The 18,348-nt window shown below is 39.2% G+C and overlaps 1 protein-coding gene across 1 annotated transcript in view; it reads left to right on the plus strand.

Moving 5' to 3' along the window:
- LOC117514925 (voltage-dependent calcium channel subunit alpha-2/delta-1) overlaps positions 1–18,348 on the plus strand; it is a 301,141-nt gene that overhangs the window by 249,087 nt on the left and 33,706 nt on the right. The window contains 5 exon segments of the mRNA XM_034175496.1: positions 649–657; positions 7,782–7,842; positions 7,931–8,022; positions 12,834–12,915; positions 13,430–13,492. Of these exon segments, the coding sequence (XP_034031387.1) occupies positions 649–657; positions 7,782–7,842; positions 7,931–8,022; positions 12,834–12,915; positions 13,430–13,492 (307 nt within the window).

The following is an 18,348-nucleotide window of genomic DNA, read 5'->3' on the forward strand; positions in this document are numbered from 1 at the left end:
TTGTTTCAATTGACATCTCTCGTGTTGGAGCCATGATTCATGTCAGTCCACTTGGTGCAACAGCTCTCCAAGGTGTGATCACTCCTTTTTAGATGCAGACTAATGAGCAGATCTGATTTGATGCAGGTGTTAGTTTTGGGGATGAAAATTGACAGGGAGATTCCATAATTTATTCCTCAGAATTGAGTCCATATTTTTTTCCCTCTGCTTGGTCTAAAAAAGTAACCATTACTGACTGCCACAATTATTTTTCTTGATTTCTTATAGTGTTTCTTAAAGCCAGAAAGTTGCCATTTGAAATGACTTTAGTTTTGTGTCATGTCTGTGATCTGCTTTTTTTCTACAAAATTTAACAACTGAATGAACATCCTCCGAGGCCGGTGATTCCATAATTTTTGCCAGGGGTTGTACTTACATATACTTTCCCTGCATGCTCATATTTACCCACTTATCAATCATGTTGCTTAATCAATAACTCAGTCTTTATTTGCTTCAGTGTCTTTCACTGTTGTGTACCTTATTAACTACTAAGGTTCATACTTTACCTGTTTTCCAACTTATTGTGCATGGCAGAAGACCTGTATTTTCACAACCCTTTGTCTTCTCTACTTTTCCCTCCTCATAACTGTCTGTCTGGGGTCACCACAGGGCAACAAGGCAAGTATTTCCCAGCCAGTTATTTTCTTATACCACCCCACTGCACCTCCATCCATCACTCTCCATCTTAATCCATCGCCTCATAGATGTCCAGTCGAGCACATGTGAGCCTCTTGAAGCTGTCATCTATTAAAAGAAAAGTAATGTGACTATACCCTCTTTATGCATGTATATTGAGCAGAATGTGCAACACAGCTGTTAAATATGCAAAGTAACTAATAGTTACTTTTGTGAGTACTCAATCTTAAAAATAATCAGGTTAGATTACTTTGTTAGTTACATTCAGCAGCTGCCGCAACTTGTGACTAATAAATAATGTAACTAGTAATCTAACTTGGTTATTCATAAGATTGAGTAATTGGCAAAGTAACTAATCATCCAAGTAACTAATTGTTACTTTTCTGAGTACTCCATCCTAAAAATAACCAAGTGAGATTACATTATTAGTTACATTCAGCAGCTGCCAACAAGTTGTCTGCAGCTGTTAATGAAGTAACTGTATAAAGTAGCTGTAAAATGTAAGATGTAACTAATAAAGTAACTTTTCAAAGTAACTGTGGCAACACTGTTAGAGGGAAACACTGGGTAATTGGTGGCACTGACAAGGTTGGATGGGACAGGAAGAACTCCACAGAAGAGACAAAATACACTGAACAGTGCAGGAACACAGAAGTAATGAAAGGGTGGTGAACAGGAACACAGAGGATTTGAAGGGTGATGCCCAGACCAGGAACATAAAAGTGTCAAGAGGTGGTGATGAGAACAGCCTTGAGCTGGAGAACAACACAGAGGAGATCAGAGGAGATGGGAGGCTGTAAGATGAAGGATTGGCAGAGAACTGACGAGGAGGGGAGACAAACAGACCGGTGGGCACCAAAACCAAACAAACTGGGTTAAAGTAACGCAAAGTGAGGAGTAAATGAGTGACAGGTGTGAAGGCAAAATCAGTGTTGCAGGGGTAGTGAACAGATAAGTGATGAATGACAGGTGCCACAACCGCCATGCAGACACACGCACGCACGCATGCATACACACACACACACACACGCACACACACAGAGGGAGACAGAAAAGCACAAAGGAATGATAACAGCCCAAATAAACAAATGACAACATCGGCAGAACCATAATACTCTTAAGAGCTTCTTTCTAATTCCCAAAAACCATCAACTATAGTATGCAGATTGCATAATTTGCAGGCTGACTTGCAGTTGTATATTTCCTGTTGACAAATGCTTGCTTTAGTGAATAATTACTCAGGGCTGGTTGACATTAAATTCAATTAAATTCCTTTTTTTTCCATGATGCAGATTTTATTGATTATAAAGTACCTCAGCGACACTGCCTTTCCACGTCTAACACCAGCAACATCACTTCTGTCATGCTGTTGTGACTGCATCAACAGTCAAATCAGTCCACAGGAGGCTGAACACTTTAACACTATTAGTGGGGTGGTATAACTATTATTTTCATAAGAGTTGTACATTTGGTGATAAAGCACCAAATTTGGCACAGATGTAGCTAAACATATTACCAAAAAAAAAAAAAAGCTGGATATTGAACCGTTGTGAATTTTCATCATGGTTGCCATAGTTACAGTTTTTCAAGGTGAAAAATTAAAAATGTTCCAGTCGTATTGAAAACTCTACCACATTATTTGTCTGATCATAAAGATTCCAAAAAGGTATAGTTTGGACTAACTATGGCTGAATGTTATGGATTTATGGGGTAAAAACAACAAAAATAGGATATCAAACATCAATTTCAGTTTGTACAGGGGTCAAAAGTTGAAGTTATTTCAAGTTTGGAAAAAAAAAAAAAGTATTCCATGCATTAAGCCTAATATGCATATGTCTCGGACATGAATGAGCAAAACTCATCAGCATCTCACCATGTCATTTAGGTTCTTCAGGGGAGCATTAGCATGGCAAAAACATTTCAGCTTCACCCCCCCCATACATTTGTCTTTATTTGCCTCTCACATACTTGGAAAAGCTCCTCGCCATCTAACCATGTCCTTGAGGTCCTTAAGACTTTTCAATAAAATGGTTCTTGGGGGCATGACTAAAACCTTTAGCTTCTGGGGAGCTCTACCCCCTATACTCTTCACCTTTTTAAGTATTTTTCTTTTTTGCTATTCGGCTGACCCCCCCCCCCCCCCCCCCCCCCATTACAGTCCTCTTAACCCCCTGCCACTTTAAGCATTTTTTTTTAATGTAGATGTACATTAATATTCAAGGATTTCAGCTAGTTGACAGTAGGGCTGTACAATATGGCCAAATTATTGTATCTCAATATTGTCATAAATTGCCATGTAAATGTCACTTATATACATGCTGTCCATATTCTTGAGCCACTTAGGTGGGTAGGAAGAGTTCCCATGGATAAAAAAGCTTTTCAACCTCCCATCCCTGGTTCTCAAGACGAGGCACCTAAGTGGCTCGACTCTTTTTTTTTAAAGATATTTAAGTGTACCTTAGTAAACATTAGAGTTCCACCTTAGATTTGGAATGTATAATAGAAGATATACCTTACTGAATGTTCATGTCAATATGATATACAATATGACTATGATTTTACACAAAGTGCAGAAACAGTGAAAATTAAACAAACATTCTTAAACAAAACAATAATAATACCACACTCATTTTGCACTCATCATAAGGTCAGGATACTGTACCCTCCAAAAGTATGGAACACCTTGGAATTTCACACATTTTAATTTGTTTATGCCATTTTAAATACAAGAAATACAAAATAAATAAATAAATAAAATAAAGAATTTAAATTTATAAAATTATCTTCCTCAAACTCAAAATCTCTAAAACTTGATAATAGCTGTAAATAATAATCAGTTGTATTGCCAGTTTTCTTTAGACAAGTCAAGGGATGGAAACGTGAACATTTCCAAGTCACTGAACATGTCTTGGACTTTATTTACATAAATTATTAAGAAATACAAAAGTTCAAAGTTTCTTTCCAAAACATCAAATCTAGGCTTTCATCTCAAATGTAATTTCTGGCAAATTGTAGCTGAACTTTCAGGTCTTCTTTAAGAAAATCCTCCTCTACACCACTTCATCAGGAAGCTGGATTTTATATTTTATTAATTTATATCAAGTTGGAGAGATTTGCTTTCATTTTGAGTTAAGGAAGACAATTTTAGGAAAAAAAAATGTATTTGAAATGGAATAAACAAATTAAAATGTGTGAAATACCAAGTGTTCCAATACTTTTGAGGGCAACTGAGAAACACTGAGGAGCAGCATCTTACATCTCATATATAGTGCAGCAAATAAGTGAATATTTAGAGTGGAATCCTGCAAATGGTGATACAAGCATCAAATATGGCACAAATAATCCATAGACATGAACTCTTAAAAAAAAACTGATTGACCACTTGAATTTTCAGTAGGCAGCCAGGTAGGGGTCAATTGAAGAATTACACAGGGGTCTAAATCAGGGGTGGGCAACTTGTTTCAGAAAGGGCCAAGGGGGTGCAGGTTTTCTTTGCAGCCACTGACTCCACCAGGTGATTTCACTGATTAATATCACTTTGAGCAGACGGAATCAATTAATCAGTGAAATCACCTAGTGAAATCAGTAGCTGCAAAGAAAACCTGCACCCTCTTGACCCTTTCTGGAACAAGTTGCCCACCCCTGGTCTAAATTAAAATATGCTCCAGTCATATAGAAAACTACACCACATTATTTGCCTGATCATAAAGATTCCAAAAAAGGTACAGTTTGAACTCTCTGACTGAATGTTATGGTATTTGTGCTGAATTTGAGGCTTGTATGCCTCACCATTTGAAGGACTGTTTCAGTTATCTGCTGCACTAATAAGCATGAACCAGCTGCTGTTTGTTAGCTTAAACATGTGTATAAGGCAGCCTGAATTAAAGGAGAAATGCTGCTTTTAACTACCTGGACCTCATTTCTGACATAAAATACGGTCATTTACTCACCATTATAAGTTTGGTGTGATTAGAACTTTTTGTAGTACACAGCACAGACTACTGGACAGGAGGAACCTAGCAGTCAGTGTGACTCACTGATTTGAAAATGCAGCTCTTTCAACCAGATGTGTGGTGCCGTAACATGTCAATCATCTGTGTCCAATCAGATTTCAGGAGAGTCCAGTAAAACCCCGGCTTCCGCTCTAGCTCCACCCGTGCCAGGAAGTGTTTGACATTTGAACATTTACTTTTTCACTGTGACTGAAATTGGCACTTCCTGTTTTAGTGTGAGCTTGCCACTGAGTTCCCACAAGATTCCATGGGATCTCGTCTGTCAATCCAGGAAGTGTTTCAAATTTGAACATTTCCTGTTTTACTGTGGATTTGAAAATTGGCACTTCCTGTTTAGGACGCCCTGTACCATGAGTGAGCTTCGCACCGCTGTGCAACGCTTCACTCATATTAACTTTTATGTCACTTTAAAAAAAAAAAAAAAAAAAAAAAATTGGAGCAACTTTTTGACTCCTGTACAAACTGAAATTGACCTTTGTCACTGTTTTTCTTTTCCTGTTTTTACCCATAACGTCATAATTTTCAGTCATAGATAGACCAAACTATACCTTTTTGGAATTGTAATGATCAGACAAACAATGCAGTATAATTTCTAATATGATAGGAGCACTTTTCATTTTGAAATTTGCTTGCCATGGGTGACCTATTGGAAATTCACAATTGCCCCATATTCCGTTTTATTTGGAATACCTTTGGCTATATGTGTATGAAATTTAATGCATTTATCACAAAATGCACAATTAATTGCCTATCTGCTGGACTACAAAGGCCTGATTTACTAAGATCCCAGATATTTATGCTGCGTTTACACATAACGACGACAAGTCACAAATGCCACGAAGTATACATTCTTGGCCGCTGATCACAAATGTGATGATTTGAGGCAGAGGTGTCAGGTGTCCTCAGAAACTGCTGCAACCTGTTACCACACATTGCGATTAATGGCACATGTTGCTGGTGAATTATCCGAAACGATTACGCACGGTCAAGAATAATGTTCCGTGCTGTTACGCGCAACAGCATTGTGAATGAGGCGAATTGTCTCCACACACACATCCATATTCATCCTACCATCAGCTGCTGAACAATTTAGATCTGTCCAGTTTGTTCCTCAGAATCCACGTGGCTCGTCTCGCTCGTTTTCCCAAACATCAGGCACAGCAGCAGCACGTGGAACACCTGCAGGAGTGTGCTGAGGAGCACTGGAACAAGACGTTTTGCCGACTTGGCATCACTGTCATTCTTCAGCATACTGCAGCAATGAAACTGAATGCGGTGCAGCAGGGTGCACACGTCAGAGAAGAACGCTGTCACACTCTATTAAGGATCACCACTAATCAAGACAGAACACGCTCAGTTGCGACCTCCACAACATGAGGCAAAATGAGGGTGGTGTATGACATTCATAGATTTTTTGACAGCCAAAAACATGCTCCACAAAAATCAGGAATATCACGCACCAACACGCATTATTAAGAAACCTATTCAGATGCATTAAATCAGATTAAGAATCTCAAGAATGTGCCGAGAATGACGCAAATATGACATTCGTAACGTGTCCTGCCTATGTGTAAATGCAGCATAAGTGCTAAATATTACAGGTAATCCACACTTTTGCATCTTGTTGTGGAGGCTGTTTTGTGAGCCTAATTGTGCAATTGATATCAGAAGGTAACGTGATGCAAACAGCACTATTTTGCATGTTAACGGCCCTGAGCACAAAATGAAGGTGGAACAGCCACTTGCAAGTGTGCACCTTTTGTTCCTGCCACATATGAGTAAATGAGCGTGTTCACACACTTGCAATTTAAAAACAACTGTGTCCTATTTAAGGCACTGAATTATGGTTTCATCCAGAGTATTTAAGTGAACTGGCTAATCATTACGCTGTGTTCTGCTGGTGGAACGCACAGAAAGCTGTGCACCCAGAGTGCACACACGCACACAACTGTGCATCATCTCACACACATTCTGAGATGTGTTTCTGTGTGTGTTTAGTTGTGTGACACATCAATGGCAATAATGACCACAACTCAAACCAAAATGTACTTTGTGCTCAGTGCAGAAAAACACAGAACTAGTTTCCACTTTTTATGTATGAAGACATTTATTCTTAAAGAAACAACTATGAAGTAAAACATTATTGTAAAGCAAATATTGCTGACATTTACAATTAATTTTTTTTAATTGTAATTCTGTATTCGAGGAGGTGGCAGCCTCTGCTGCTGGAAGAGCAGTTTGTCAGACACAAAAAGTTAATGCCAAGGTTTCAAAAGTGCAACACACAGACACAATCAGCACCTGCTAAGTTTCCTTTTGACCTTGATAAATCATGTTGCGTCTTCAAATCTCACCTATTTGCATGTTTCCTCTCACATTTTGTGCATTTGGGTGGACAAACAACAAATTTCATATTCAATAAGGCAGATAATGCTAAATGGACAATGTGTGCTGTTTTGCATATTCATATGCAAGTATATCAGTATGCAGGTGTTTTTTTTTGCCAATGCCATGGTGTTTGCACACATTTTAACACATGCAAACTTTGAGTAAATCAGGCTCTAAATATGATAAGCAACTATGCAACAATAATGCCTACTTGCAGAAACTTGCAATAAAATGTGTCAAGGTGTAAAAATTGTTTGGCGTTAATGAAGCCAGTGAGTGAATGAATGAGTAGGTCTGCAAAATTCCGTAATTAACTCCTTTAAAACTATGGCCTACTCAGCTCTGAAATTTTATCGTCTGTCAGAGGTAAAGACCAGTAAACAGCCTACGCTGGGCCATGTTGGCATATTTAACATGTCAAATATAATGAAGACAGGTTGCAGGGTCTTAGCGGCCACTGGAGGTCACTGTTGGTTGTGTAAGTTCATAACTTTTATAACGTTTACATCAGATTGTTGTGTTGAATGCTTTGCTCAGTGTATGTTTTTGTCACATATTACAAGCTTCAACATGCATTTCCATTATTTGAGCAATTCAGCTCATACATGTAAATACCTGCTGTAACATGCTAAGAAAATAGATCTGGGAATACTTTAAACCCAATAAGTTATCATCCTAAAAAATGTGTTTTGTGTTTTCTAAAAGCTATGGAAACCATGCAGCTGGAGAGCTTTGATGAGTTCGGTCACACCTTCATCGCACCTAGGTAAGGGATCCTAACGCGGTTCAACAATTTGCTTTTAGAGATGATCGAATAAGTGACTGAAATTGAAAAATCTGTATTGTTTGTACAGGGAGTACTGCAAAGAGCTCAAGTTATCATCGAACAACACTCAGTTTCTCCTCGACTTCAACCAGTACATTGACAGGAACACTCCAGATGCATGTGAGTCACACTAGATGGTGACATCAGTTTCTTCTGTGTCGAACCTCAGATGCCATTAAAGCAATGTATTTTATTACTAGACGTTGGATGGAATGCTTTGCGGTTACAGTGGATTTTTCCTCTCTGGCGTTTTGACGGTTGGTGCAGGGTGACATCACTGTGATCGACTGAGTTTCCTAGAACTCTGATCTTGTCATGCTGCATGATGACTTGCGTTTGATTTGTCACCGTGTAATGGATCTCACCCTTGGTATGGCTTGCATTACCCAGCTAATGGATGAAGTCAAACTTGAGTCACATGCTTTATTGTTTTCTTGCTGCCGATTATACAATATATCTGCACGCAGGTTCGTGAAAAATAATCCGTGTATATTAATACAAGTTGCATGAGTTTCACTTTGAAATCCATGTCTCATCTGCTCTAAAAAAAAAAAATGCTTTACTTCTGCACTACCTTGACATCATTTTTCTTCTGAAGCTTCCTGTTGTCTGACTATCACACAGGGTCGAGAAAAAACATGTTGCACTGCTGGATGCTTGAGGTGCCAGAAGGTCACTTCATGCTCTTTTTTTGCTTTGTTTAGCCGAGGAAAGATTTTGGCTAAGCACACCTGCTTTTTTCAGCTCTTAACTTCACTGTCACACAATTAATCATAATCACACTGAGATTGTCCAGTGTTACTCCACTCAGTGGAGTCAGAGCCACTGGAACAGGTCTGTTTAAAAACAGAGTTCATTAGTGGAAACCTTGAAGTAGAAATATATAACTCCTATTAATGATGTGAGGTCAGATCTGGGATCCTCACTTTTTCTGCATGTTGCCACATATTGCCTAAGAGTTTTAGTGTTAAAAAGTGGAAAATTTGTAGAACGAGCTAAAGTTTTCTGGATAGGTGCAGAGAAATAAAGTGTAGAAACACATACTTTAAAATTTGTTTTGTTTTGTTTTGTTTTCCCCAAAATTCAAGATGGCGTCCAAAATGGCTTCCATTTCACTCTTTTTTTGTATCTTTGTCCCTGGAAATGTTAAAAACATAATTTAAGTGTAAATGCATGTAATAAGACATGAGAAGATCAGAAAGATCCAGAGGTTCTGAGTATCAGAAATGTCAAAAACTAAGGTGGTGGTTATAATTTAAGCCAAAGTGATTGTCAATTTTTCAAACAGCAGGATGAATTCTCACTAGCATTTTATCTACCCTTTAGATTATTCCTTCTTTGAGTCTGAGTTTGTATTTTTTCCCCACACACAATTATAGTCAATGCAGTGTTGAAGAGAAGAGCTGAAAAGGCTGAGGGAAAGCCCTTCTAGACTTTCTTTCTCCTATTCATCAGAAAATGCTTTGCCCTGTGATAAATATTATGCATAAGGTGACAAATATGTGAATTCACAGCACTGCCCATGGCATCCATATGTTCCCATGGCATCTAACATTAAATGCCTGAGATTTATTGTGCACTGCTGTAGGAGTGAGAAGCTGGCATCAAAACCCATCTACTGGAAGCCAAATCATGGACACATGTAGCCTTGAAGACCAAAGATGAGCTACATGGTCATCTTTATCACAGGCACAAGATTGGAGGGAGCAGGGCTATGGACAGAAATGCAAGACAAAATCCAAAAGGAGAGCACTGCAGTCTAGGGACACTATTCAAATATGAGAACAAACAACACACAAAAGTTTCTATCTTGCTCACTGTAGTCATGAAGATGAAGATCCAACACTGATCAGTATGCATTGCCCCTAGTGACACCTATCACACCTATCTGGAGTCAAGTGCTTCTGGTGCTATTGTGTCAACTGCCACCAAAATTGTATAATAGTGTATATTGTTTACAAGTAAACAATTCTCTGTCATTTTAAGTGAATTAAAACATCTGTCTTACCTTCCAAAGATTTGCCCATCTGGCCATCCATTTATTACCTTCCTCAGTCAGGTTGTTTTGTTGCTGTATGTGTGTTTTGTTTGTTTGTCAGAAAGATACTGCATCTCAAAAAGACAGGATCAGATGCCTCCATGGGGAGACAGGCAGAGGCCTGCAGTTGAGGAAAAAGTGGTTACATTTTGGTGTGAATACAGATCAAGGGGTAGACATTTCCTTTGATCATTGAACCTAGTTCAGTGATCAGGCTCAATGGGCAGCATGGTGGTTTTGTGATCAGCACTGCTGCCTCACAACAAGAAGGTCCTGGGATCACTTTCTGCCTGTTCCTTTCTGTGTGGAGTTTGCAAGTTCTCCCCATGTTCACGTGTCTTCCCTCTGGGTGCTCCGGCTCAGACATGCAGGTTAGGTGAATCAGTGACTCGAAATTGGCTGTAAGTGTGTGTGCGCCAAGTGTGAATGTGATTGACTATATGTGGCCCTGCGACAGACAGACTGATGTCCTGTCCAGGGTGTACCCCGCCTCTTGCCCTTTGACTGCTGGGACAGGTTCCAGTGCCCCTGTGACCCTTGATTGGGGTAAACAGGTATAGTACATATAAGATCAAAGATGTAAGACAAGGATTAAAGACAATGCTCAAAGATGAGTTATCAGTAATAGATATGAGGATCAAGATTACAGAGCAATAATCAGAAACAGAAAAGTGGTCAGGATTAAGGATTCGCAGTCACAATCAAGGGTGAGTTTATGGGATCTGATGATTGTCTATCCATAGCAAAGGCATGCATTCTCTTAGTGTGCTTCTAATTAATAGTGTTTTCATCAACACTAAATCAACTGAGACATTTGAATCAGTTTTTTTTTTTTTTCTCAGTGCTCTGGCAAACCATTCGTGTACTCCATGAAATAAAATATTCGACTCCGTGTTCATTGCCTGCTGTAGCGTTTCATGACAGGTGTTTATGGAACATGACAGAATAGTAACCTGAATCAATAGCAGAGCGCCCCAATGAACGAGAAATAATACTAGCTGCTTCAAGGGTGTAAGAAGTAACAATGAATGAAAGTTAGCTTAATGAACCTTAACATCATTGTTTAAGGAATAAATGAACAGACTGACTTTGGAACTAGGAACGGAGGACACAAATAACCAGGAAATGTTTAAAAAATAAAAAAAAACCCTGACAAGTCAACAAAAATATGACTTGAATGTGCTTTTTTAAAAAAACAAAAAACAAAAAAAAAAAACAACTTTAAAATTCACTACTTTAGCCTACTGGATGCAGTATCTACTAGCTGTTAGAAGCAGTTTTATTGATGAGGACAGAATTTTTCATTATTTCATTTTTTTTAAAATGACATTCAAGGCTTCATCACTGTTTTTGTGCAAACTAGGTAACAAATAACGTGCACAGACATTTTCTCTTTTTATGCTTTCTGCTCAAACAGTTAGTCTGCAATTCCTGACCTTCTCTACACTTCTAGCACATCAGCATTCTCAAAGTAAAACGTGCACCTGTTGTACTCTATGTAAGCATGAAACCATACTGTTGCTCACAGATCTTCACCTCTCTTCTCAGACTAGCATGCACTACTTTTTCACATACGCACTACAGGGTACGGATAATCAACTTCATGCCTTTGTGGTTAGTACAGATCTGCACATTACCCTTATTCTGATGAATTGGCACCACTCTACTTCTCTCCTCAGGTATCCTCTCACTTCCCAAGATTGTATCAAACAATGTGGTTAAAAGCTCTACTGCCTTCTCTCCTAAACATCTCCATGCCTCCACTGGTGTGTTAGCTGGAATAAATGGCTTTCCACTCTTCATAGCTGTCCTCACTACACTCTTTGACACACTTCCTGAGTCATTGTCTCCACATTATCCAGGCTTCACTCCCTCTCAATCTCTCAATTTCTTCATTCATCAGCTCCTCAAAATACTCCCTCCACCTTCTCATTCCACTCTTCTCACTTGTCAGCACATTTCCTTCTGCATGCTTTATCATCTTAACCTCATCGTTTCCAGTATGCCTCTTTCTGGCCAATCGGTGGAAGTCATTTTTCCCCCTTTCTCTTGTTGAACTTCAAGCACAGCTTTCTATGCATTTTTTCAGTAACTTTCAGTTGATCTCTCCTCAAAATATGCCATATTTGTACACCTGTCCATTTCCTTCATCGCTCTGATTATCCCCATTCTTTGTCACCAACTTTTTCCTCCGTATACTTTCTTGTGCTTACAAATTCCACCACCAAGTCTCCTTGTCTTCCTTTTGCTGTCTAGATGTCATACCCAGTAGCTTTTCCTGGCTTATCCTCCTCACCACTTATGCAGTAGTTGTCCAGCATCTCTTCACCTCCACCCACTAGATACCTCACCTCCTCCTCGAACATGACAAACCTCTTCCTTCAACTTTCACCTTCTGAGCCTAAGTTCAGTGTCCATTTACATCTTCTTCACTTCCACAATCATGCTACAAACCTTGATCTGATGCTGTCTGCCTACTTCTTCCTCCTCCTTCTTAAAATGCATATTTACCACAGTAATTTCCATCCTTTTTGCAAAATCTACCATCTGTCCTTCCACATTCCTCTCCTTGACACCGTTTCTACCCATCACCTCCTCATTATCTCTATCCCATTCACCAACTTGCCCGTTGAAATCTGCTTCAATCAGCAGTCTTTCTTGGGTCGCCAGAAGCTTTTCCTGACCTAACTCTGCTCATTGATCTGGGCTTTATTCTGACATTCAGGATGCACTCATTTGTGCAACCCAGGTGGCTGAGTGTCTTGCAAACCAAAATGACAGATAAAAATAATTGCATGATTCAATGACAACAACTATTTGGGGTCTACAGATAGTATTGAAATTGCAAAGTAATGACCATGGTAAAATGTATCTTGTATGGTATAATCAATAGGTAATGCGTTCCTGGTGAGTCGATTGATACTGGATGCTGGGCTGACAGCTGACCTGGTTAAACTGTGGAACGAACAAACAGTGTGAGTGCATTGTCACATATAATCAATTCATGGAGCATTTAACCACGATTAAAATTATTTTTTTCCTGGACTAAAAGTAAAAACTAAACATGTTAAAAAAAAAAAACCAAACACAATGCATGTGTATTGTACTGATTTGTACTGCCATTGTGCAGTTGTGAGTGATTTAATAAAGTCTAACTCATGAAAAATGATGAAAGCAAAATGCAACAAGCATATCACACTTAATCATATTAAGTGGTGCAAAGACAGGCTTTTTATGGGGAAAATTAACAATTACATCAGCACGTTTCCTTTCATGCCATGCCCACTTGTCTGAAATAATCTTAACACACACTTGCTACAGACTTTAAGTTCAACATTATGACTATTAGAGTCAACTGAGCATAAAGCATTTGTGTCATTTCTGCAGTTTGGCCTCACGGCGAGGCCGTCTCATTGTCACACACATGCATGTTTTCAGTGTCCTGCTGCTTGATGAACTTAGATGTTTCACTGTTTCTGATCTTTTCAGGGATGGGATAGTGGCCAGGTTTGTAGCTACAGATGGAGGAATCACAAGAGTCTATCCCAGAAGGTAATTCTCTCCTCTCTCTTCTCAGTTTCACTTTTAGTTTTAGGCATAGATAATATATGTACACATATTTTTCAAGGGTGGGAAGAAATTATGCAAAGTTTCTATGCGTTGGACTAGTGTGTGAGTCCAGAATGTTTTTAGAACCTTATACCTCAACTGTTTTTAGACAAAGAACTAAACCCATTTATTTTCTGTTAATTACATACATTTTTTTATGTTAATTTACTGTCTTAATGTGTTTGTAAATTGTTTAGGTTCTTGTAATCATATACACACACTATTCTTATCTAGGGCGTAATTTTGGGTAGGGACACTAGGGTCATGTCCCTACCAATATTCAGCCCCCTACTGTGTAATCACGACCAATAAAACCGCTGTCCTCCATTATTATGGCACATAAAGGGTTAAATGTATGCCACTGCTCGAAGCCCCCTTCAGCTAGGCTACTGCACAGTTGCAGGGAACTTATTAAAAGACTGCGCGGGCGGACACAATAACAGACAGACAAACGGGAATCGATTCATTCACGAATAGGGATGGGTATCGAGAACCGGTTCCTTTCGGGTATCGTTAAGAAATGATTCGATCCACCGACATTAATAAGCTTTTTGCTTAACGATTCTGTTATCGGTCCTTCAGAGTCGCCGTTATTTTGGGGGTTGTTTGTCAGGAAAATGATCATTTCTCTACATTGATTACAGACCCTGCAGCGGGTCCGTAATCAACTTTTCTGCAGTGTGGCTTTGCTTTGAACCTTGAACCAATCGAAGCAGTGGTTCACAGATTGAAACAGTGCTTCGATTGCTTTGTTTATTCTTTCTTTCGCTTAATTTTCCCCTGCTAAAACCCTAAAGAGCATACATCTGTGAGAATCATTTACCTTTTTTATGTTAAACCAACCTGTTATGGTCTTCTGAAACAGTTGATAGATGTATTTTATAACTTAAAAACTGGAGTGATGCTAACGCGTTAGCATGTCTATAGCATTTTCAATGTTAAAAGTTAGCATTAAGCAGTTGCAGGTGTCATCACGTTCGGGTGCATTTGTTTTCAAATTGTAATATTTTTTAAATTTATTTTTGTTTATACACTCAACAAAAATATAAACGCAACACTTTTGGTTTTGCTCCCATTTTGTATGAGATGAACTCAAAGATCTAAAACTTTTTCCACATACACAATATCACCATTTCCCTCAAATATTGTTTACAAACCAGTCCAAATCTGTGATAGTGAGCACTTCTCCTTTGCTGAGATAATCCATCCCACCTCACAGGTGTGCCATATCAAGATGCTGATTAGACACCATGATTAGTGCACAGGTGTGCCTTAGACTGCCCACAATAAAAGGCCACTCTGAAAGGTGCAGTTTGTTTTATTGGGGGGGATACCAGTCAGTATCTGGTGTGACCACCATTTGCCTCATGCAGTGCAACACATCTCCTTCGCATTGAGTTGATCAGGTTGTGAATTGTGGCCTGTGGAATGTTGGTCCACTCCTCTTCAATGGCTGTGCGAAGTTGCTGGATATTGGCAGGAACTGGTACACACTGTCGTATACACCGGTCCAGAGCATCCCACACATGCTCAATGGGGGACATGAAGAATTGTGTACAGATCCTTGTAACATGGGGCCGTGCATTATCCTGCTGCAACATGAGGTGATGTTCTTGGATGTATGGCACAACAATGGGCCTCAGGATCTCGTCACGGTATCTCTGTGCATTCAAAATGCCATCAATAAAATGCACCTGTGTTCTTCGTCCATAACAGACGCCTGCCCATACCATAACCCCACCACCACCATGGGCCACTCGATCCACAACATTGATATCAGAAAACCGCTCACCCACACGATGCCACACACGCTGTCTGCCATCTGCCCTGAACAGTGTGAACCGGGATTCATCCGTGAAGAGAACACCTCTCCAGCGTGCCAAATGCCAGTGAATGTGAGCATTTGCCCACTCAAGTCGGTTACGACGACGAACTGGAGTCAGGTCGAGACCACGATGAGGACGACGAGCATGCAGATGAGCTTCCCTGAGACGGTTTCTGACAGTTTGTGCAGAAATTCTTTGGTTATGCAAACCGATTGTTTCAGCAGCTGTCCGAGTGGCTGGCCTCAGACGATCTTGGAGGTGAACATGCTGGATGTGGAGGTTCTGGGCTGGTGTGGTTACACGTGGTCTGCGGTTGTGAGACTGGTTGGATGTACTGCCAAATTCTCTGAAACGCCTTTGGAGACGGCTTATGGTAGAGAAATGAACAATCAATACACGAGCAACAGCTCTGGTTGACATTCCTGCTGTCAGCATGCCAATTGCACGCTCCCTCAAATCTTTCGACATCTGTGGCATTGTGCTGTGTGATAAAACTGCACCTTTCAGAGTGGCCTTTTATTGTGGGCAGTCTAAGGCACACCTATGCACTAATCATGGTGTCTAATCAGCATCTTGATATGGCACACCTGTGAGGTGGGATGGATTATCTCAGCAAAGGAGAAGTGCTCACTGTCACAGATTTAGACTGGTTTGTGAGCAATATTTGAGGGAAATGGTGATATTGTGTATGTGGAAAAAGTTTTAGATCTTTGAGTTCATCTCATACAAAATGGGAGCAAACCAAAAGTGTTGCGTTTATATTTTGTTGAGTGTATATTGATAATCTAATGATTATTATATACAATATATACTTATTATATACAGTTTTAGAGAAAGAGACAAAAAGAACCTGAATAGAAACAACAGAAAATATAAAAGCAACTAACAATGAACATACATACATACATACAGAAATAATTGTTTCCTATGAACACCTAATGACTCTTACACCTCCATTTCATCCCTGTCTTATTTAAGTTTAATGACAGTTTGTTTCGGTCAAACCATATTTTCAATGTGTTAATTTCTTCAGTGATTTCCTCCAGAACTATCTGCCAAGCTAGAAAACTGCTGCATCCTAGTAAGAGCAGAATACTACTGGAATGAATTTTAATAAGGAAAGTTGGGTTTTTTTCTCACTAAATGGATGCTGCACTCACTGCAGTTTATTGTCTGGAATAGACCCAGATTGCATTTCACAGCTTCTAGAATTCATTTTCGTGCAGGTGGTGTTTGGGATTAATTTTGGGTTTCAGCTTTTTTTGTTTTTTGGCACTTTCATCCCTGAATATGTCAATCATGAGTCACTTTTGTGTGGAATAAAGTTACTAACTGGGACTCCTGTCTTGTTGCGAGAAAGAAACGAGAATCGTCCTCCGTTCTGTTCACACAGCTCCAAATGCTGTGCGGCTCTCTGGCGAAACACCATTTTGTTTATTTTTAATTTATGTCCAGAGATCAAGGATACAGTGACCAATTTCATATTTATTTACTTTAAGACTCAATGAAATATATAGAAAACCTGTAAAGCCTACTTTTAGTACAAAATTCACGAGGTATCGATAAGGGAATCGATAAGGAATCGGATCAATAAGCAGAATTGATAATGGCATCGATAGACAAAATCTTATCAATACCCATCCCTATTCACGAACGAACTAGCAGATAGGGTCATTGCAGTACTTCGTGTTAAATATCCATCCTCGAATTCAATTTAAATGTATAGCTGGAGAAATGTTGGGGTAGTTGCTTTGCTCAAGGTCACTCCAGTCATGGATGGAGGTGTAAAGAGAGGTAAGGTTGGGATTTGAGCCTGCAAGCCTGTGATTGAAAGAACAACTCCCTAACCATTGGGATGGCTCGTTGACCTATAACATCTGCATGACATGAACTTATGATTGGTAATGCAAAAAAAAAAAAAAAATCTTTGTCTTGGAGCACTTTTGTGTCCCCACCAATATCAAAATCAAAGTTACTCCCTCGATTCTTATTCAGACGTCACTTCACTTTAAATATATTGTGGTGAGCTGTATGGGAGAACGAAAACAGAGCTTTTTGTGTATTCCGCATTCTGCCCCAAGCAAGTGCTTTTATTTATACACACCCACTTACAGACTGTGGCAGAAGACATCAAAGGCACTACACTTCTTACTCATGGTAACAGCAACATGACACTTAACTAAACTGACTAAACCAATTGAACTACAAAAATACAATGAATCAATAACACTGTTTAAACTAACATGAACCACAATAACATTTAAAACCCTAAACCTCCATGGTGCATTGCAGCATGAAGTCCATTTTTCAGTTGTTAGCTAATATCTGTAGTTTCTCCAAAAATATTAGTCCTATCAATGTTTCATTTTTGCAGCGTTCATCCTTCACATCCAGATGCCACTGTACTTTAAACACATTGTGGGGAGCTGCACAGAAGAACAAAAACAGAGCCAGAGCTTTTTATCTTTTCTGCATTCTCCTCCAAGCAAGTGCTTTTATTTTTACACACTCACATACAGAGACAGTGGTGGAAGACAAACACACTACACTTCCCACTGATGGTAACAGCCAGTGGTGGGCACACTTCCAATAACCGATAATTATCGAACAAAGTTTTCATTATCAGATTATCTTTTCAGATAACTTTGAAAACCATTATCGGACTAATTATCTTACAATGAATTTTTGGCCGATAATTTTTAGACCGTTAACTTGGTAAACAAAGGTGAACACGTGTGCAGTTTTACCCTCTGCAAACAATCGAGAGCTGTTTCTATAAGAAACCACTCTATCCTCTGCAGACAAAGGAGAACCGGTTACCAAAAAAAAAAAAGAAACATTTCTTTTAACACCATACTGACATGCGGCCAATATCACCCAAGTCATCCAGAGGCATACATTTTAACTTATGGTTCAAATTTTAACCAAACAAATTCGGACAAGTTATTTAAATTAACATCACTTCTGAAGTTT

The sequence above is a fragment of the Thalassophryne amazonica genome, chromosome 8 (assembly GCF_902500255.1).
Source record: "Thalassophryne amazonica chromosome 8, fThaAma1.1, whole genome shotgun sequence".
In the NCBI taxonomy this organism is placed as follows: domain Eukaryota; kingdom Metazoa; phylum Chordata; class Actinopteri; order Batrachoidiformes; family Batrachoididae; genus Thalassophryne; species Thalassophryne amazonica.